This window comes from Prionailurus bengalensis, chromosome D2 (assembly GCF_016509475.1).
Source record: "Prionailurus bengalensis isolate Pbe53 chromosome D2, Fcat_Pben_1.1_paternal_pri, whole genome shotgun sequence".
Classification (NCBI taxonomy): Eukaryota; Metazoa; Chordata; class Mammalia; order Carnivora; family Felidae; genus Prionailurus; species Prionailurus bengalensis.
In genome coordinates this window covers 71,345,676-71,368,331 of record NC_057351.1, presented here as the reverse complement: position 1 = coordinate 71,368,331, position 22,656 = coordinate 71,345,676, and the positions used below count along the sequence as shown (strand labels likewise).

At 41.0% G+C, this 22,656-nt stretch overlaps 1 protein-coding gene across 1 annotated transcript in view; it reads right to left on the bottom strand.

Moving 5' to 3' along the window:
• Nucleotides 1-492: 492 nt before the first annotated feature.
• FHIP2A (FHF complex subunit HOOK interacting protein 2A) overlaps nucleotides 493-22,656 on the bottom strand; it is a 38,321-nt gene continuing 16,157 nt past the window's right edge. The window contains exons 6-17 of the mRNA XM_043597645.1: nucleotides 17,779-18,078; nucleotides 17,370-17,566; nucleotides 15,974-16,088; nucleotides 15,335-15,411; nucleotides 15,056-15,248; nucleotides 14,416-14,585; nucleotides 13,878-14,021; nucleotides 12,918-13,008; nucleotides 9,534-9,677; nucleotides 4,910-5,050; nucleotides 3,908-4,011; nucleotides 493-3,810 (exon numbers count right to left, since the gene is read on the bottom strand). Of these exons, the coding sequence (XP_043453580.1) occupies nucleotides 3,705-3,810; nucleotides 3,908-4,011; nucleotides 4,910-5,050; nucleotides 9,534-9,677; nucleotides 12,918-13,008; nucleotides 13,878-14,021; nucleotides 14,416-14,585; nucleotides 15,056-15,248; nucleotides 15,335-15,411; nucleotides 15,974-16,088; nucleotides 17,370-17,566; nucleotides 17,779-18,078 (1,782 nt within the window). The 3' untranslated portion in view covers nucleotides 493-3,704. The remainder of the gene's footprint in view (nucleotides 3,811-3,907; nucleotides 4,012-4,909; nucleotides 5,051-9,533; nucleotides 9,678-12,917; nucleotides 13,009-13,877; nucleotides 14,022-14,415; nucleotides 14,586-15,055; nucleotides 15,249-15,334; nucleotides 15,412-15,973; nucleotides 16,089-17,369; nucleotides 17,567-17,778; nucleotides 18,079-22,656) is intronic.

Genomic DNA, 22,656 nt, shown 5'->3' with positions numbered 1-22,656 from the left:
GAAGAAGCCTAGAGTCTAATGGTCTCAGATGTCAGGGAAAAAGTTTTTATATGTGGTACAAATATATTAAGAAAGATTACTTATAATGAATTGTTTCTCTAAGACTTGTATAAACATCCCTTCCTTTGCAGACGTTATTATCAAGGAGATGGGTGGAGGATATACACTTGGGGGGGGGGATTTTTCAAGCTATACATTCCCCCTCCTCAAACATTCTGATTCTATCCCTTCTTGTTCTCTCCTAGGAATCAATGCTATAGTGACCCATTAACTGGTGTGTGTGTGTGCGCGCACGCGCGTGCGCAAGAGAGCTCTACGCCCAGTGTGGGGCTTGAACTCATCACCTTGAGATCGAGAGTCACATCCTCCACTGATTTAGCCAGCCAGGCGCCCCAAGATGTGTCATATCCTTTTGTGTGTTACGAGCGATTGTTTCAGACTTATCAGTGAATAAAATGTTTTCAATTAGAATTCTATAAAAATATAAGACACTTTGCTTAAATTACATTATTTATTTTTAGATTATCCCTCTTAGTCCTGCATGCATCATCAGCACAAAAAGTTGAACTTGATCACAACTTCCTTTTGAAGAGATAGTAGGTACACGATCACCATCTGAAGACTTTTTCTTCATAGGTGGCCCAAGAATTCCAGGCCATGGTAACACTGTCAGTAACCTACACAATGTTTGATAGAAAAATTTACCAAATATCCTTTGTTTAATGTAAACAAGGCAGGAGGCCAAACAGAGCATTACAGTAACACTATTTTTACAGGGCCCAGAAATATGATTATCATGTTTTAACACATCGAGTGTCTCAATGACATGCATATTTTAATTGTAAAACCCAAAATATAACTACCATATAACTTGTTTTTTCACTTCACTGCAACTTGTCAATGCCTGTGAACTTCATAATTAAATGGTAGTTATATATTAATGCAATAATTTATGAAAATATGTCACCCTGAATTACAAAGTAATTCCATAATTTGTGCCCTGTAAAATGAAGTGTAACAATCTTTACACTAGCAACAGTGTAAGCAAGCTAAGGATTTTGGTCCTTTTATATATATATATACACATATATATATACACACACACATATATATATATGTACACATGTACACACACATAATGTACAATTAAACCAAAGTGCTATGAACCCTCTCATAGCTTCCATATTGCACAGACAGATACATTATGAAAACGTTACAGAGTTATAATGGGAGTACTACGTGATAACTGCCTAAGGACAAATCTGAGTTCTATCAAGTAAAGAACGTGGCTCATTACTAAAAATGAAATCAAAGACTCTCCTGTTAGAAGGTTAAAAGAAAACGTGCACACCCACTTCTATTGATATGAAGCAAGGCTAATGTTCGGCTTGGAACCTGCTACGGCGATCGGCTGTGAAGGTGGTACTTTCCACCCAGCACAGTGTGTTTGAGTCACTGGTTTGCAAGCACTGAGTAACAGAGATATTTGGCTTCCACAAGACAGTACGAAAAAGACTAGGAACGTAGCACATTGTTTCACTGACAAATCCAGCTCCCTGGGAGAACTGGCTGGCTCGAGGTCTGTCTGAACTAAATACCAAGAAGAAAGAAGGAAAAGAAACTTAGGAGAGAGACAACTTACACCTTAAGCTTTAGCTGACTACAGATCAAAATCATTACAATAACTTAGGAAAACAATTATGTTTTAAGAAGCAACACACACACACGAGTTAAAGCTTTTCTGAGCTTGGTGTCATATATTCGCTATAAGGTCCCATTGTGAAATCAAGAATAAAGTAGTATTTGGCTTTAGAGGTAATAGCATCGCTATTACATCCACTGAACACTATGAAAACATCAAGAAATATCTAGTATCTCTTCATGCCTTATTTTCAATACACCTACATCAAAGTAGACTACAACTATGTCTAAAAACAGAGATGCTGCAGTGTTCCTTCGCGGGGGCTGATCAATAAACACAGGGAACTGAACAACGCTTTCCCATCATTAAAAAATCATTTGAAGAAAATCATGCACAAAGTGACTATCTCCCACTTTTGCTTTTCCTTGTTTTGCTTAATAAATGTGCTTAGCCTGAGCTAACAAAGATCTGCATTAAATTAGAAATGTCGTCGTCTCGGTTTAACAGGGGTAAGCATTCTAGAGCCAAGAATATTCGTAATCTTTTGATATTCTGCTCTTTAATAAATAGCCAAAACTAACTAGAAAATAAATCAGAAACACAAATACAACAAAATTAGCAGGAGGGGTAAAACAGGCTTGGATGCACATGCCACGTGATGTTGTGTATGCGAACGTGCTCCATAAAACAGCTTGCTACAAGGAGCAGCGAGGGCTCCTTCCAGGCTGGGAAGCCGGACAGTCCACTCCCTCAAAGTATCAGTAAACAGAAAGATAAAGAGCAAAGTGCTGCTGCTTAACGTTTCAGGAAGAGGAGGAGGAGAGCAAGAAGAGGAAATTAAAAGCCGTATTTGAGTGATAAGCATCACTTAAAAGCACAGAAAGCGGATTAGCAAACACCATTTTGTACATCAAGTTTAAGCACGCTGTGCACAGCGCAGCCTTACTGAACTGGTCCTTCATATATCCCCAATTTGCCCAAATTCTTTAACATGTAAACAGGACACGCTGGTTTTCTTTTGAAATCTCTGTAGAATCATTGAAAGCGAAAGACTGAACACAATGAAAAAAATAAATGTAAACACTGAGGAGGCCACTGGCATTTTGATTGCTGCCTAAGAGTTATCAGTCAGTTCCCACCTATGTAGTTCAATAAGAAATCAAATTACAAAGCAATTTTATAAAGCAACTTTCAGAGAGGGATAGATAGAAGGAAAAAAAAAAAGTTCTCAACCCCATGTATGTTAATTAGCCTAAAAAATACTATTTTAGCAAACATTACCAATGGTGAGCACAAATTCGACATTGTTGCAAAAATGACACGGTTTGAACACACTGGGACCCATACGTGAAAATCAATCGCTAACATGGCTATGTGCACAAAAGAGTAAAAGAACGTTTCTTTAAAAAATATATATATTATATTAATCAAGAATTTCTTCATCATATTAAATTGTTATTCTTAGAAAAGCTGAGGAAAGTTAATGGTGCTCTACACATTTTTATCTCCTAATATTAACTCAACTCACTCGATGGTTCCTGAATTGTATTTTTTCTCATCTACAGTTTTTTTATTTTTCATATTTTGTTTGATAAGAATTCTGACCTTAAAAAGTTATAAAATCAGTTTTGTTTTGTTTTGTTTTGTTGCTACTTATTAATTCAAAAGAACAGAAGCATTTGAGTCCCAGAGTCAAAATGCCTTGCTACCTAAAAGGATATTAAAATAACAGAAATATCTTCAAAGTCGTGACATCAGAAATTTTGCAGCTTTTCACACAGGCATCAGAGATGCTTATTTCCTGAAGTTCCTTTGATTGTATCCTGGATTCAAGGATGTGCCATCTTATATAGAGAACCATCACGGTAACGCCAATGAAAACAACATTATACAACATTTTACTAAGAATGTCCACTCCATGTGTTCTTAAAGGTTCTGTCCAACTTATAGCAGTGCTTCATTTAAAAAGGCTTTTTTATCCTCTCGGCTGGGTGCAGCTGAGTCTTTTTTTGATGAAACGTGTACTGCAGTTCTGCTCCCTCTGTTCTTTGGAGGATGCTATTTACGGGGTGGAGGAAGCGTGGTATTTCACAAACGCGATGGCTGCCAGCTCCTTACAGAACTCCTCTAGCACGATCACACCCTCCAGCAATGTGATGTGGTCAATACTGGGGAAAGGAAAGCAAGCAAGCAATCAAATCGTATCGGCAGATGATGAAGTTTTGGTGAAATTTTTAGATAAAAACATGTAAAACACTGGCTTACATAGGGCCTTCAGGTTCCAAACCAAGCAATCGCTTTCTGACTAACAGAAGCTTGGGAGTAAAGTCTTGAATACGCTGGATTCTAACCATGAGGTCTCCAACAACCTGCATCAGAGACAAAATGAACTGGGTTCTTGAGGTCAACTACCTAGGGTTTTTCAGGATTAAAAAACTGCCTATTACTCGATTTCCTATTACTAAATAAAAAACGTCACCTCTCACTATTCACATAACCGTCTTTGGCAAAGGAGTCCTATCTGTTCCCTAAAATATAAAAGTTACATATGGGGCCCCTGGGTGGCTCAGTCGGTTGAGCATCCGACTCTTGATTTTGGCTCAGGTCATGATCTCTCAGTTCGTGAGACTGAGCCCTACGTCGTCGGGCTCTGCACTGAGAGCACAGAGTCCGCTAGGGATTCTCCCATTCTCTCTCTCTCTGCCCCTCCCTGGCTCATGCTCTCTCTCGCTCTCTCAAAATAAACAAACTTTAAAAAAAAAAAAATCAGGGGCGCCTGGGTGGCGCAGTCGGTTAAGCGTCCGACTTCAGCCAGGTCACGATCTCACTGTCCGGGAGTTCGAGCCCCGCGTCAGGCTCTGGGCTGATGGCTCAGAGCCTGGAGCCTGTTTCCGATTCTCTCCCTCTCTCTCTCTCTCCCTCTCTCTCTGCCCCTCCCCCGTTCATGCTCTGTCTCTCTCTGTCCCAAAAATAAAAATAAAAACGTTGGAAAAAAATAAAAATAAAAATAAATTAATTAATTAATTAATTAAAAATTTTTTAAAAGTTACATGTATTATTGAAAAGAATAAACTGTCTTTTTTCCTCCACACACCATCGTACAACAATTTCTAGACGGCAGATGTAAAATCTTTTCCATCACGTGACACTAATGACATACAATGATAAGTAATGTTAATGGACATGTTGACCACGTCTATTAATCATCCACATGTTAAGTGGACAGGGTTGCCAATCCTAGAGAATATAACAAAACTAAGAACTCACCCTGACGATTACGGAGAAGAGGGATCTACAGCCAGAAGCAAGGTTTACATAAGGATCCAAAAGGTACTCGTGTATGTGTGGATGAGGGAAGAGAGAAAGTCTAGATAACACGGAAGTGACTTGTAAATTTACATCATATGGCTGTGGAGAGGTAAAAAAAAAAAAAAAAACAAAGACATTTGACATTGTTTATACATGTATATATACCTGAGCACTTCATTCACCATTTCAATTGGTCTTTTCAAGAAAGGAAAATATCCCATCTTATTCCTCCCTCCAATGAAAACAGTCATTAAGATCTTTTAAAATACGGTAGGCTCATTTTAGAAGCGATACTCTTCATCTTTTAGATTACTCAACTACCACCCATGATCAAGAGCCTGTACACAAAAAAATAAAGCCATATGCATCACCAGCCCAGAACCTTCTGGGCAGAAGGGAAGTATTTGGGGACAGAAATGACCACCAGAAGCCTCACAGCGAATGAGAAGGTTCAAAACAGTGATTACAGACAAGGACCATCTCCTTTATCACAAGAGCATTAACTCTCCCCAAATAATTATACATCTGTGTACAGTTCCTCATCCAATTTTTATATGTAGTATCACAATTTTACTTGAATTCGATTTTTTAAAATGTTTAATGTTTCCTCCTCATAGAAAATGGCTTGGAGGTGCTTTACAAAGTGCATCAAAATCAAAGAAAAGGGCACACTGTACAAAACGGTTGCTGTTACCGTCTCTAGAACTTTCAACAGAAAGTTTCCTTCTAGGCAGCCAAAGGAAACGGAGTGGCTGAGACAAAACTGGCTTCCGTGGGAGGGCTGGGGGCGAGCGAGGGACACACGCCAAGCCCGGGGAAAGGAAAAGGGATTCAGGACGAGTGAATGTTAACCATGGACTCTGCCTGTTTCGCTCCCATTCACTGAGCGGACGCTAAGCGCCTGACACAACGAACACCAACTGAGAAGGGAACGTCTGGCATTCGGAGGACAAGTGTGAGGGCATAGTGCCAGAAGACAGCAAGGTGCCATCACGTGAAAAAAGACCTCAAGTCCTGTGTTGTGAGTCCAACTGCACCATTTTTGTTTTTAAACACGAGATCCACGAACATGGATTTTCTGAAAAGGCAGAAAACTATCCCTAAGTCTCTCTTATTCACAATTGGGCCTCAAGCAAGATAAATGAAGGGAGATACAATTCCTACGGAAGGGGAGTTTGGAAAGCATATTCTCCGACTTGATAATATCTGCAACAGAACAGCCTCCAGGACTCAATTCATAAGGAACAATGAACTCCCATTAAATTGTGTTTGAGGCACAAAGGAAACATTTTTGCAAATCCTTAGAAGAATGCATTTGTAAAGCATGTGAACAAAATCCTTTAAAATACAACTTAAGTACAGTTTCGGATGTGACTTGTTTCAGGTAGTTCAGGTTTTTAGGTCACAAATTCTTCCATTTATAGGAGCTTAAATAAATAAGTCAAAATTTGGCTTTCGGCAAGGATAGAAATTGCCACTTAAACTTTGTATTTTCTTCAGAAGGTGTTACTTTGGTTTTTAGCTTTGTTTGAACAAGAACCTATGTCCTACGTTGTTTAAGCCGTTTAAGGCTGACTGAGATTATATTTTAACGTGAAAATGAAAACAAATCTCAGCTACATAGAAACTTACCTCTGAAATGGTCTCTACTTCACAATGGTAATAACTTTAAAACAAGTTGGTCTTTTTTCTTTAATACAAATATCCCTTTTTGGGGTTAGTAGAAGTGTTTATACCTATTTTGGACCTCTTTTCTACTTTGTACAGCATTCACCTGAAATGAAAGCTGGCCAGATTTTTCTGACAGGTCAAATGGGCTTGGTGCATCTTTGCGCTCACGTTACATACAAAGCTGGAATTTTAGGACAATACACTGTGGACTTAAAAGCATACTGATGACAAAAAAAGAAAAAAAGAAAGAAAGGCGGCATACTGAAGTTACCAGCAAACTGAGTCTCAACCCTTCTACTAAAAGGATAAACTGGGGCGCCTAGGTGGGTCAGTCGGTTAAGCATCCAATTCCTGATATTGGCTGAGGTCGGGAGATCAAGCCCCAAGTCGGGCCGTACGTGGGGCTCTGCGTGGAGTGTGGAGTCTGCTTGGGATTCTCTCTCTCCCTCTCTCTCTCTGCCCCACCTCTGCTCACACTCTCTCCTTCAAAATAAATAAATAAACTTTTAAAAATTAAAATTAAATAATTTTAAATTAAATAAAATTAAAAAAATAAAAGGCTAAATTTACCGACAACCAAAACAATACTGTTTAGTCAAGTTTAAAGTTTTCTTATTTAAATTTTTACTTCTCTTTATTTTTAAAGTTTACTTATTTATTTTGAGAGAGCGAGCATGAAGGAGAGGGCATGAGTGGGGCAGTGGCACAGAGAGAGGGAGAGAGAATTGCAAGCAGGTTCTGCCCTGAGCCTGAGCTTGGGTCCAATCTTTAGAACCGTGAGATCATGATCTGAGCTGAAATCAAGAGTCGGACACTCAGCCGACTGAGCCACCCAGGCAGCCTCTATCTCAATAATTTAATAGCTTCTGACACTTCTAAAAACTCGTGTATTTAACAAGGCTTTGTATTTTTTAAAGTATTAAATTGTTTTTTTCATTCAGTTTTTATAAGCAAATCTAAGTAGGAGGTGATGGCAAATAACACCAGCTTCGCCTTTGAAGAAGGAAGTGTGACACGTGGCTCAGTTACCCAAGACGAAACCCTTCCCTGTCAGGGCAGAGAGAAGCTGAGCCTCCCTACATTCGGGTGTTCTTTACGTTCCGCTCATGGACCTCGGCATTTTGCTATCTTTATAAAATCATCACAAACGATACTAAATGTGTTACAGAGTACTTTTTAAAAATTAACATTGTGACAACACAACAGTACCAACAATACTTGAGTGTAATTGAACATGCAGAAACTAGCTACTTTACGAATTAGCTGCAGTCAATGTTTAATCCCAGACTGGTGAGCCCCGCCCTAGCAGAGATGTACACTAAGAAAATTACAAGCAAACGTCACCCTCAGCGAAAACACATTCAAAAAAGAAAGAAAATGAAACGAAACCAAGCACGCTTGGCACGCCGGGGCTCATGATTATCTCTGAGATCTGACTGCATCAGGTTCTTACCAAAAAAGGCTTGGAAAAACCACGCGTTTAAAGACAAAAGGCTTGAGGCTGTGCCCCGCAGCTTACGAGCTTAAGTCACACGAACTGAAACTAGGGATTCCTCCCTGACAAAATTCAAGCAGAAGTCTGTCCTGCCTATCATTCAGGGTTCCGGAAGAATGGTGGAGACAGGGTGGATGAACCGGTTCTGCACCGTGACATGCGACCCGCTGAAATAAGAAAAACTCTGCAGCATTTCAGGATATTTTGTCTCCGAATACCCTTTTATATCGGCACTCTGCAAACTAAAGGGAAAAATATCCAAGATCCAGAGAAAGCCTAGCAAACCAGCTCAAACACCACAACGAACGATAAACCCCGCTTGCAAACCAGGAGGCTTACGCAGCCATCATGCAAACAGCACACCCACCAGATCTGGACTGAACAACCGACCCACCAAACCCAAGAAATACAGCACTTGCTATTAAAAGGTTAAAAGAAAAAAGGACTTACTCTATCTCTTTACTGATTACTACCAGAAACAGTCCTGTCTGAAGTGGAACCCAGTGAAATACTTCTTAAATTATAATTTCTTTATTTGGCTTTCTGGTTATTGAGGACAGCCTGCCTATGGAGTAAATTTCTTTTATTAACTCCCTCTACTCACATAAATATTTAACTAAAATGCTGAAAAAGAACAACTACTTTAATATACAATTTTAAATTAGTTCCAAATTGGTGAAGTCAATTTCTGTGTTAAGGCAAGTACCATGCCAGGTGGTTTTATTTCAAGCGAACATCCCAGAGTGTAAGGCATTTCAAAGCTGCATCCTCACTTTGTTCATTTTTCAAGGAGGGAGGGACGGAGGGAGGGAGGGATAGAGGGAGGGAGGGAGGGGTTCCGTAATCCCAAATTCATTTCTCCTGGCCGTCAGCGAGACAGAGCAACAGACCAGAGGATGCTAGTTTTTTATCTACCTTGGAATAAGTAAATTTACCCTTTTTATTTCACCTCCCCCTTCTGAAAATGAGTCTTATTCCTAAGTCCTTTGTCTGAAGAAGCGGATTCATCTAATATTGTTCCGTAATTTTAATGAGACCAGAGTGCTGGAGATTCAATTTGAAATGACATTTAAGGTCTTCTGAATTGAAGGTTGACTCAATCTGTATCTGTACTAACTATACTAAAAGGCTTTCTAAGTTCATCGTAAAAGGAAAGCACTCTAATCACCTCCAAAATGTGTTAAGGATATTAAGACAACAGCCTATAATGAGAAGGGAAATATAGAATTTGACAACAGCCGTCAGGCCAAATGAAGGCTTTGAACATAACAAATGCATCAGAAACGCACTGGTTGTTGCCAGCTGAGCTTCACAAAAACAGAACTACTTTATTAAAGATCTAAACTAAGACTAGAGATGAATCCACGGTGAATAGTAACAAAACAATATGACAATTAATATTTTAAAGCTTATTACCTGATCGAGAATTCTTCCCATTCTGTCAAATAAAACTTTCAAAAAATGACCTTCAAAGAACGTAGCTTCTAAATTGCACTTTTCCAATGCTTTTGGAGACCCAGGCCACTCCCATCTTAAGCAGATAGCACAGTAGTCCCGGAACTAGGGAAAAGCATTTGCATCATTAAAGAACAAACCGAAACAAATGGAGATTAAACAGAAAGTATTTCCTCATAGAGGCATGTAAATATCCACCTGCGTGCCCAGCGTTCCCTGTGAGGCGCCCGTGGGAGAGGGTAACAACACTCTCACTAGAAGCACAGGTAAGACTATAACACCTGTACCAACATATGCTGATGAATAAATAGCATGTGTTTTCCTTTAGAGGAACGTAACTCTTTACTTATTTTTAATCACAGATTTAGAGAATATTTAAAAAGCAAAGTAAGTCCTAGCCACATTTTCAAATTGATCTGGAAACGTTGCATGCAAACGGATGAACAGATGTACGTTATCGGAGAAGGCAGGCTTGGCTTTCCCATGGCGCACCTACAGGGGGCGCGCTGTCACAGGACACATCAGTGCTGCGTGGAGCGTGCTCCGCAAATGGTTTGCTACCCTCACAGTGAAAAGGAGCTGAAAACCCAGAGTAAGCATTTAGACACCTTTATTGGGGGCGCCTGGGTGGCTCAGTCGGTTATGCATCTGACTTCAGCTAAGGTCATTATCTCCCAGCTCGTGGGTTAGAGCCCGGCGTCGGGTGGACAGCTCAGAGCCTGGAACCTGCTTCTGATTCTGTGTCTCCCTCTCTCTCTGCCCCTCCCCCCCTCACGTTCTGTGTCTGTCTCTCTCTCAAAAATAAATAAACATTAAGAAAAATTAAAAAAAAAAACAAAAACCTTTATTGCATTTAACTGAGTAACTGTTATGTCTGTTGAACATAAAATAATCAGGGCTGGTAGTTTATGTTTTTTCTTTTCACCTTTTTACCAAAGTGTTGGTAAATAGGCTGGAAATAATAAGGAACTGGCCCTTCACTCCTCAGTTTACCACTGGGATAAACAACATGGATTTTCATAAGCATAAGATCTCACATAATAAAAATAAATTTGAAAAGTCTTCCCCAATATACAATTAACTTAAGTTTGAACAAAAGACATTTAGAGCATAGTTTTCTTCCCCATTCTTTCACTTTTCAGATTCTCCTTATTCAATAAAGCGACATTACTTTGACCTCTCTGGTTTGGAAATTACCTGAATTTGAAACAAAACATGTCCTCACCATGAAGCACTAACTTTGATTTTTAAAAGAAAAACATATTTAAAACCACCAAAAAGCCAGCTTCTTCAGTATATTGTGAGTTTTAACTGATTTGGCTTTCAACAGACCATTTTCTATCCTTAACCACTCACCAACATTTAATTAAGCATTTTTCCATTAACATATCTGAAATTCTGACCTAGACAGCAATAGTTTAAAAATTGTTTATCTCTCTTGTCTGTTTTCTAGCACTTCTGAAATAATCCTAATAAGCACATTTGTAGAAAATGGAAATGAAACTTCACAGAAAGAATAAAAGCAGTTTAAACTTCCAGAGGATACTACTGAGATTGGGACCACTATTGTATTGTCTTCACTTTCTCGTTCATGAAAGTGCTAGCTTGATGTGAAATATCGGGGTTCAGGAGCAAACAGTCAAGAAGAATTCTTGAGACATCTTTGGTACAAAGAGGTGGTTTTATTAACGCATGGGGACAGGACCTGTGGGCAGAAAGGCTGCACTGGGGTTGTGAGGAGTGACTGATTCTATACTTTCAAGTTGGGAGGGGGTCAGGGACAGCGTTAAGTCTCTAAGGAATTTGGAAGCAAGGTTTCCAGGACCTTGAGGGGGCTAGCTGTTGTCAGGAAAGGGTCATTTACTACTGTCTAAGAGTAAAAGTTTAGTCACGAGACCCTTCAGATATATATTAGCGGGCCATATGTTTGGAGGATGGTTGCTAACATATATTCTTGGGGGCAGAGATGAAGGAAATTTGTACAAGGATTTTTATAGAAGACTTACAGGATCCTGGAGGTTGGGATGAGGTTAAGCTGAGACTGCCTTTTGCCCCTAGCAAAGGGTCAACACCGAGGCAGCTGGGTTCCTAGAGGAAGGTCACTCTGCCTGTCTCAAGGACCTGCCGATGGGCTAGTAAGGGAGTTTACTTTTTTTTCTGTATTTCTTTTGCCTTTGTTCTCCACATCACTGGCTACAGAATTACTCTAGTTACTCAAGCAGTAATGTGGACTTGCATTCAGGCTTAAAGTACTGTGAATTAACTATAGGTGCATGCAAATTAATTGTACATAACAGCACACTTCAATCTCAAGGATTTAAATGAAAATTAAATGTGCATTGTTCTGACTTGAGACTTCTCAAAACCGGGAATTCTGTGAAATGCTAGAGAGGGAAGAAGACTGACAGAAGGCTGTTTAGTTCACTTCTTCACAGATGACCTCTGAGAGGGTCCTTCCAGACAGGCAGAGAAATCCTGCGCAGGGGCAGGGCATGAGGGGGCGGGCACTTGTAAATAAATAACGGTGTGGGTGAGAACAGAGGTGGAGAGGGGGTCAGGGCAGTGCCTGTGGATTGAGAGCAAGGGTGGGTGGTAGATAGAAATGTTTAAAAGTTATGTTTTGGATCAGCAGGGAAGAGGATTGGGGGGAGATACAATTTGAAGTATAGAAAGAAAGAAAAGGAAGGAGGGGTGAGAGATAGAGGGGAAGGGGAAAGTGGGGGGGGAGAGAAAGACACAGGAGAAGGGGAAAGTGGGGGGAGGAAGACATAGGGGAAGGGGAAAGGGGGGAAGAGAAGGGTGGGAACGGGGGGGGGGAGAGAAAGAGAAGGGTGGGGACAGAGGGGTAGGGAGACACAGGAAAGGGAGAAAGGGGGAAAGGCAGAGGGATGGGGGGAGGGAAGCAAACATAAAGAAAGAAATCTTGGGGGCGCCTGGGTGGCGCAGTCGGTTAAGCGTCCGACTTCAGCCAGGTCACGATCTCGCGGTCCGTGAGTTCGAGCCCCGCGTCGGGCTCTGGGCTGATGGCTCAGAGCCTGGAGCCTGTTTCCGATTCTGTGTCTCCCTCTCTCTCTGCCCCTCCCCCGTTCATGCTCTGTCTCTCTCTGTCCCAAAAGTAAAATAAAACGTTGGGAAAAAAAAAAAAAAAGAAAGAAAGAAATCTTGGGACAGAGACACAGTGAGTAAAAGGCATAGTAAGGTCACCTGCCGGAAGTAATGTCGCAGAGGGAGTTCAGGTCTTGCAGAGAAAGGGAAACCTCTGGAGAAATGACCGTGGGTAACAGGACAAGGTGTGTATATACACTCTTACTAGATTTCATGTCCAAAAATAACTACCTCACTTACCTGCCTATGAGCATCTCGGAGGTAGGTGTCATATCCAGTGCCCTCGACATGGTAGGATGATTTTGCTTCATCGGGTACCAGACAGAGAAAACTTCAACAAAAAAAGCCACAAGCAGTAACATAAATACTCTGACAATTCAATATCTTTATGTCTTAAACTATCGAGTGATATCTTCAGTTTAGCCAAACACTGATGCAAATGCAAACCCGAAAAACAAAATGACATAGGCATAAGTACTTAATCTTGAATCGGTTTTACTGATTACGCTTTCATTATCTCAAAGGTTTTATTTAAAAATCACTCATTTCACTTAAAGTAGAAGGAAGCCTAAGACGACAACTTCTTTCTCCATTACAGCACAATGAGAGACCGTTGTCATCTGCTCATCTCAGGAAACCGGCTTCGAAGTAATTGAACCGAAGATTTTTATGCACCCTAATTTTACATCTTGAGCCACAGGCAATCTCTCTAAAGTCACCTGCCAGAACCAGGCATGCAGTGACAGCACTGCAAAGGCAGAAAGAGAACATCGCCACAGAAAGCGCGCTTAAAAAAAAAAAAGGTAAAAACCACAGTATCAAAAAGGTGGAGTCCTAGGCTTAGTGTAGGTCAGTACACGTGTACTAAGTACAATCTGTCAAACCGGAAATTCCCCCTGTTGTTCCAACTGGGAATTACTTGCAATGATTGTTATTAAAACAAAGTAGGGTACTCTGAAGGTTTACTTAACCACTATTGTTTTTGTTTCTATATTCAGACAGCTCTTCTCTTCTGCTATTGACTGTTGCCCCTAGGCTGTCACTTGCTACATAAACATGACAAAAAGCTGATATAATCTTTAGATAAAAGCAGGGAAAACTGAATTCACAATATATCACTAGAACAACCTAAGAACAGAGCTATCATAGGTTATAAAAACAAGCAAAAGAGATGTAAGTCACATTTACATGGCAACTCACCTATTTACAATTTTATGGACTTCGGTTTTCCCATCATTTTTGGGGTGGTCTGGAGTAGCAGGAGGTGAAGAACTAAGCCACTCTTGATTTGAAAGAGTGTTATCTGGTGAAATGTCAGTAAATAACGGGTCTTCTTCGAGATCTCTACGTTTAATTTAATGATGTATTAAAAAAAAAAAAAAGACGAAATTTTAGTACATTTTCTAAACCAGAAGATTGTCTACCATTCTCTTTTCTAATGTCTTAGAAAACATTACATAACTTTACCAGTAAAACAATTACATTTTATAGGGATGTGAGTATCTTACATGAACATCAAACTCAAGAATGCGTTGATTTTGTTAAGTTTAATGAATACCACTTGTGACTTAAAGGGATGGTGCTATCATGGCATCTAAACTTTATTTTTGAAAATCTTGTAAACGGTAAGAGGTGTTTTTTTTTTGTTTTTTTATGAATAAGGGAGAGAAGGAGGAGGAGAGAGAAAATTGCGATTCAATATAAGATGCTGAACTTGCAGAGTTAGATGGGAACTTACACGGCTCCTGCTATCAATCCGTTTTCCACCACATCTTTATCTTCTGGACACACAGGCTTATATTCAGTATAATTTCTTTCTTCTAGGTTTCTTAGGACCAAGTTGTAAAGAATGTGCTCATTGGGTTTTTGTAAGAGATGTTCGAACATTCTTAATGTCATTATGCTTATCTGAAACCAAAAATGATAATAAAGGCTGAGAAGTATGTCTAAATACGTTATTCTTCTTGCCATCCTGTGAGTCATGCTTTCAATTTTCATTTACTGGTGTATTTTTAAATCATTTTTTGAAGTTTATGTATTTATTTTGAGAGAGAGCGAGAGCACACGAGCCAGGGAAGGGCAGAGGGAGAGAGAGAGACAGAGACAGAGAGACAGAGACAGAGAGAGAGACAGAGAGAGAGAGAGAATATAAAGCAGGCTCTGCACTGTTAGCACAGAGCCTGATGCAGAGCTCAAACTCACAAACCGTGAGATAGTGACCTGAGCCAAAACCAAGATTAACCCACTGAGCCACCCAGGCGCCCCGCATGCTTTCAATTTTTAAAGCCACGTGAAGAGGCTGCACTCAAAGCATCACAAGTACATTAAAGTCATATTTCCAAGAATGGAAGTCCAATTCTAAATCATTACATACATACCTCATCAGATATGTGATCACAATGTTCTATTAACCTATGTCTTAAAGGGTGTCTGCTAATTTCGGCCAGAGTTTCTGGTTCCCTCTGTTCTCCAAGGATAAAAAACACCATTTCTTGAAGCAAAACGTCAGAGGTTACTTGCCGAACAATGCGATGGAGCAGGGCAGTTGATGTCAGAATACCCATCTCAGAACTGGGCATAACAAACAGGTAATTAGTGGGCAAAAATAACATGAACATAGCAACGTTTTCTTTTTTTAATGGAAAAGGGCCACTCACGTTTGCATCAACTGAGGTTCCATAACGCCAATAAAAAATCTTTCATGAACAGCTTTGGCAAGAGCAACAGCAGCAGTCTAGAATATAGGAGGAGCATCATTATCTTCTTTTGTTTTCATGGAAAAGAGAGATTAATCTGTAACATCGACAAGCCAGTCTGCACCCTCCATCTGAATTAATGTGGAAAAACAAACTTGCCTATTGACCATCTTGTTGATGGCACATAAGCCTGGGTTAGATGTTAGCTACTTGGTCCTTTACATTTCATCTAAATTTCCAAGAACAAGACAGACAGGACAAAAATATTATCCCAATCACATTACAGTATTAACATCTCCCCAAGGAGGTGAAATGGTGGGAGGTCGATGTCACCTTATGAAGCTTTCCATTGTAATACTTAAAGACATATAAGGTCAGAGCTTGAGCTGTCATTTATTCCAGAGTTGCAACACACACACACACACACACACACACACACACACACACACGCACGCACACGTTTTTTTGTTTATTTGTATTTATTTTACTGTGCTATCCTAAGATAATTAAGATATTATTTGGGGATAGAAACTGAGGAAATTTGACTTAATAGACATTCACATTTAAAAATTATCAATAAATAACAAAAAAAATTCACACCTTTTGTGCTTCCTTTATGAGTTGATCACAATAATCAAACCAGGAAAGAAATGAAATTAAGGCTCGTTTTCCTGGAAATGCTGAAGCATCTTCTTTATGACTGTATGAGTCCAAGCTGTAGGACATGGGAGAGAAATGTTTAGTCCAAAGTTATCTGAAAGCATTCATCCAGTTCAGTACATACGGAAAGATGAAGGTATGTGAATGAACTTACACAGTAAGATATATTTACACAGGCAACGCCGGATGACTAAAGAAAGCCAAGGGGAAAAGAAAACCTTTTAAATCAAAAGTTGTAAATAATTTCACTCATTAAGTGGAAACAGAGAGACTAACAAGAACGCAGCTGTGGAGGAAAAAAACACACAGACAGCTCCTCATGCTTCTGCCATAAATATGACCAAGTGGCAGGAATGAAGTGTCTGAGGTTCTCAGCCGCTGGGATGGAAGAAAAGGAAGGTGAAGGAAGGTGTGCAAAAAGAAACAAGCAGCCTGCTTCTCTTCCTGCCTTGCAACACAGTAGTAAAGTAAACCCATGGGTCTGCCCTAAGGATGTTGGCAGAATATCAGGGGGAAAAGACAAGTAGGGGGGTCTGGATAGCTCAGTTTATGGAGCGTCCCAATTCTTGATTTCGGCTTTGGTCATGGCCCCAGGGTCACAGGATGGAGGCCCACGTGGGGGTCAGCTGAGTATGGAGCCTACTTGGGATTCTCTTGCCCTCTCCCTCTGCCCCTACCTGGCTCACACTTGCTCTCTCTCTCTCTCTCTCTCTCAAATAAATATTTTAAAAAGTGAAAAAAAAAGACAGGTAAAAACCAAGGAAGAGTTAAAAATACACAGAAAAATTATAACAGGTTATTAAACTAAAATATTAGGCTGCTTATAGATGATGGGATTAGGGGCAATTTTCCTCATGCTGCTTTATAAACTTACAAATGTTCTGTGATAATCACATCTAACAATGAGAATCAGGGGGAGCCCCAAAAGATGGGTAAAGGGGGTAAAAAAATAAGGGAGGAGGAGAGAGTCCATATACACAGGCCACCAAACATGAGACTCCCCTAGAGGCTGCAGAAAGTATTTATAAAAGGGTGTTCTGTCTTTGGGAGGGAAAAAAAAAAATTAGATACCGTTATTGGTTTTAATGTCATTAAGGTCTTAATTGATCAGTATAACGGAAAAATAACTACGCAGCAGCTGTATTGTTTCCATACCAACTCATTCCTGATTGGTAACAAATTTAAAATGGGTCTCCGAACATAATCCCATTTAATGATCACAAGTAACGTCCCTCTTTCCAAAACTAAACGTTTATGTCACTGCAAACAGAAGTGAACTTAAAAGTGTAGGTGGAAGAAGCCACGTCTAGGGGAAAACACAAGTAACGGTGCTCACCCCCAGTTAATTGCCTCCACGGTCTCGATATCTAGCGGATCCACTGACTGAGGTAGGGCCTTGTACAGCGAGGCGAGTCTGTCGGTCAGCAGTTCGCACAAGCAAGTGCTCTGTGTGAGGCACCTGGCGGCCGCAGGCTCCGGCAGACTTACTAACAACATCAAGCCCTCGCAGGCTTTCACAGCTATTCGGCCATCCTGATGGGAAGAACACACACCCTTTCAATTTTTGAATTAGATATATGTGAAGCAAGTTGCCTGGAAAAAATTCAACTTAAATAGATTTAATGTTTTACACGAAAATAAGGATCTATATATATGTATATATATATTTTTTCTATTTCAAATGCATGTAACTGTGATCAGGATGTGGGGCGGGGGGTGGGGGGGGAAGAGTAAAGGAGACTCACGGGACTTCTAGTAAGATTTAACAGGGAATTCACTAAGTTGTAATCCTGGTTGGGACGAATGACGGTGGCCTCCGGCAGTGAGGTGACGGTGAGATTATCCAGGCTCGTGGACAGGTCATCTAGCTGGTGAGGAGGCTCATCATCTAACTCTGCGTGCTCCAGCCCCGTGGCACCAGACAGTTCCTCTGGCTGACACGACTGTCCCGTGTCTGTTGACAAGGAATCCTGACCTTGACCTTTCGATGTGTCTTCTGAAATTACATCTGGTGTTCCTTTGGAAGCCAGTGATTTCAACTTATTCTGAAAGAGAATACATGTTCTGTAAGATTCCTTTCAAAACACTTATAAAACAGAAGTCACATTTTTATTGGTTTTTCTGTAATTAACATTCTATAATTCTATAGAATTACAATTCCATAATTAACATAAAGTCTAGCCAACGTAGCAACAGATAGAAGAAGTGTTAGAACAAATGAAAATATTCGGACTTCAACAAACTGTGTTTTAAATATTTTATTTTACTTACTTATTTTAGATTTTTTTTAATGTTTATTTATTTACGAGAGAGAGAGAGAGACAGAGGGCGAGCTGGGCGGGGGCAGAGAGAAAGGGAGACACAGAATCTGAAGCAGGCTCCAGGCTCCGAGCTGTCAGCACAGAGCCGGACATGAGGCTCGAACCCAGCAGCTGTGAGATCATGACCTGAGCCGAAGTTGGACGCCCAACTGACTGCACCACCCAAGCACCCCTAAATATTTTTAAATTGCAGAGGCATCTAGAACACTTTTCACACTAACTGCAGAATGTACCATGACCACAGCAATGAACAGTATTAGTGATTACTATTTGACTACTGCTACAAACAACTCATGTTAGTGGGGGGCGGGGGGGGGGAGAAGATTCAGGAGTTTTCAATTGCAATTAAATGTTTCCTCCTCACTGGGTTACTGAAAATACATAGCCTTCACATCGATTCTTTTAGGACTGGTTTTCTAAGATGATTTTTCTATGTTTTCCTTTGTTTCCTATGTTTACTTTAGAAAAAGGACTCAATATTCTCAGGACTTTTTTTTTTTTTTTAACATTTATTTGTTTTGAGAGAGAGAGAGAGAGAGAGAGAGAGGGAGACAGAGAGAATCTCAAGCAGGCTCTGTGCTGTCAGCATGGAGCCCGACACCAGAACTCGATCCCATGGGCTGTGAGATCCTGACCTGAGCTGAAGTCAAGAGTCAGGCGCTTAACTGACTGAGCCACCCAGGTGCCCCTCTTAGAACCTTTTTATTAGTGTTCTTGATGGAAACAGATTTACTGGACATGTCGGCCCCACCCCCCCGACACACACACCCAGACACAAAGAGAATCTCAACCGAAGCTAACCATTCGTTTCGAGGCAAAGAGTATTTTGTTTTCCATTCGAACACAAGAACAAAAATCAAATCACACACACAGGTTAGACGTCATCATAAACCAGCTTCTCCACCGGCCCGATCACCATATTTCACCTAGCACAGAGGTGCATTAAATGCTGAATGAATTCAAAGTTCTATTTCCAAAGTTAGATGATAGCTATGATAAATCACTTTTATTACAGTTAACAACATAGTTTGGACCAATCTTCTTGAGAAATCGAGCCCGCAGCGCATGTTAAAAGAAAACGCTTCTGCAGAACGACAGAACCACCGTCCCGTTTCCTAGAAAACTGCGTATCACAATCTTTGTGAATGTAAAACATTCGATTCCATCTAAAATTCTACTAATATTGTTGGAAGTGGTATCTCAGATAAGAATGGCAAAGGGCAGAATACTCTTAGGACTGCATTCAGTCCTTAAACCAGCGTTTCTCAAAGTAGGACTCAAGACTGTCAGGGTCACGGTCTTCTGTGGGGCTACAGAAAATCGCAGACTCCTGCGTCAGACCCAGACCTGCCGAATGGGAATATTCGGAGGAGGAGCCAACGAAGCCGCATTTTTATTTGTTTGTTTGCGTTACTGAGTATGGTTGACAACGTTAGATTCGTGTCAGTGTCCAACAGTGTGGTGGAATCCGCGTCTCTTAAAAGTTCCGTAGGCGATGAGGAAATGCTGCCTTCTCTTGCACTTTGGTTCTTCCCGAAACTTTCTGCTCTAGGGATCTTAACGACAGCCAAAGCACATTTATACACACAACCCCCAGATCTCCTGAACACAGACTTCTCTCCCAAATCGCAGGTTTGCGAGACCAGATACCTGCCAATTCTCTCCAACAGGACACCAGGAGGACTCGGAACCTCCAGAACCGTAATCACCATCTTTCCCCTCAACATGAGCTCCCCCAGGGCTCCGTTCTTTCTGTCAGCGGCAGCCTTGCTGGTTCGGGAGTTCACACATTCGTCATCCTTTCTCTTCTTCCTGCACGAGACCCCACCGAACCTACCTCTGGCGTCTCCTCAACATATTCACTTCATTCCAACCCACTGCTTCCCGCTTACAGTCCATGTTACTTTTCGTTGGGGTTACTCCCCCAGCTGCCGAGTTAATTCCCCTGCTTTTCCTCCTCCACTCAAAGGAACCCACTGTACAAGATGCTGCCGCCAACTGAACTTCAGGCACAGATACCACCGTGTAATAACATCCCTGCTCCAAAATCTTCAATGGCTCCCCAGTGACTGCAGGTACTCTCATTCCTCGTCCTGCCATTCAAAGCCTTTGACCAACTCCTTGTCTATCCCTTCAGGCCCTTCGCTTATCACATATCCTAAGTGTACTGTTTCTTGACCACACCACACACTTCTGTACCTTCCTTCCCTTACTTATGTTCATCTGTTCTTCTCTAAACAGCTCTCAAGGCTCACATCAAAGGTAGTTTCTTCTACGAAGTCTTTCCTGACCACCGAGAGCAGATGTAACCCTTTCAGCCTATCGAGGCTTAAGGTACTTTTACTTTGTACCCTTAGGATACTCACTTTACCTCAGATTATAGTCTGAGTATGAGCCTTACCCTTGTCACCAGACTATACGCTCCTTTAGGACAAAGACTGTTTCTAACTCATTTACCATATGCATTTAAATCACAGGAGATGTAAACTGTGGCCGATATAAATGAAAAGAGAGATTACACTTCAGGGGACACATGCATGAGAATTGCAAAGTACTTTTGTTATCCTCTACACTTACGAGTAATATAGCTGCATTGTTCTGAAGAGTCATTCATTCAATAGTGTTATTTAAGCAGTTATTATACATTATCCCGGATATTAGAGAAGCTGTGGGAACCCAAAGATTAATGAGACAGGGTCCTTGTCCTCAAGGAACTTATTGGCCAGCAGGAGAAAAGAAAATGCACTTAAATAACGCTAATGCCAGGGAGACTGTAAAAATTACATTAAAAGCTCATGAACAGTCTTGAGAAAATGAAGATACCTACCACCTCGGGCTGTGGAGAGGTATGTGCTATAAGACTGGCATATTACAGCAGACATGTCACTGATTCCGAAGGGGGTTCTTTGGAGAGAGGTCTAAATATAAACATTTCTCGGGGCGCCTGGGTGGCTCAGTCGGTTACGTGTCCGACTTGGCTCAGGTCATGATCTCACGGTCCGTGAGTTCGAGCCCCGCGTCGGGCTCTGTGCTGACAGCTCAGAGCCTGGAGCCTGCTTCAGATTCTGTGTCTCCCTCTCTCTGCCCCTCCCCTGTTCATACTCTGTCTCTCTCTGTCTCAAAAATAAATAAAAACATCAAAAAAAATTTTTATAAAAAAATATAAACATTTCTCTGAGGACAGGTAAATAAAGGGTATCTCACCATCACCTTACATATGCCCACAAATTTTCTCTGCTTCTGATCTAAGGCTGTGTACTTCTGAGTAAGTTGCAGAGATTCTGATAAAAAGTCCTTTTTAAAGCTTAAGGTCGGGCAAAAATCCATGCATTTAAGTAACTAGGGTATCTAAGAAAACTTTAGTAAAAGTGCACTTTGAGAAAAACATCTGACTTGGCCAGACTGAGATCCTTGATATATTTATATCGAAAACTAAAGGACTGTAATATCATTCTAATGAATAAGTCCTTGAAATCTGAACTCATAAATGTATTCCAGCCGTTTTGAAGCAAACTTTCAAAACATGAGGCGCATCACGAGAAACTGGCATTCACAATCCTCATCTTCAACCAGAAACTTAAATTCATGCAATGGTGCAGCTCGGCTGCCTGTCCGTCTTCATCAGGAGCGCAGAAGCGGATCTCGGGTGGCTTAACTCCGTAAAGTGAGATAGAAAACAGACCCGCCCACTAGACTGGCTCAAGCTTTTAAAGACAAAACCAAACCCTGACAACACTCACTCTGACAAGGCTGTGGAAAACGGGAACTACTCTCATACGTTGTTGACGGGACGCAAAATGATAAGCCCATGTAGTAAAACGGTGCGGCAGTTTCTTACGAAAATCAGAATACACTTGCCACACGATCCCGCAAACCTACTCTCGGGTAGTGACCCAAGTGTGTGAAAACCTAAATCCACGCACCAAAAAAACTGGGTGTGAATGTTCAGACGGGCTTTATTCATAACTGCCCCACACGGGAAACAACCCCAAGTCCCTCAACTGGTTGAATGCATGAACAACGGTGATGCATCCATACGATGGAATACTACTCAACAATATCAAGGACCAAACTCATCCACGAACCTCCAATGCCTTCTGCCAAGGAAAAACAGCCAGACCCCAAAGGCTGATTACATTTCTGTGACTTTCTGTACAAGAGGAAACCTGGGACGGAGACATCAGTGATTGCCGGGGACAGGGGTGGAGACAGGATGGCTACAAGAAGGGACGTGCCGGAGGGCGGCGCGACTGTTGTGTAGCTCGACTGTGGTGGTGGCCACGTGACTGTGTGTCAAACTCA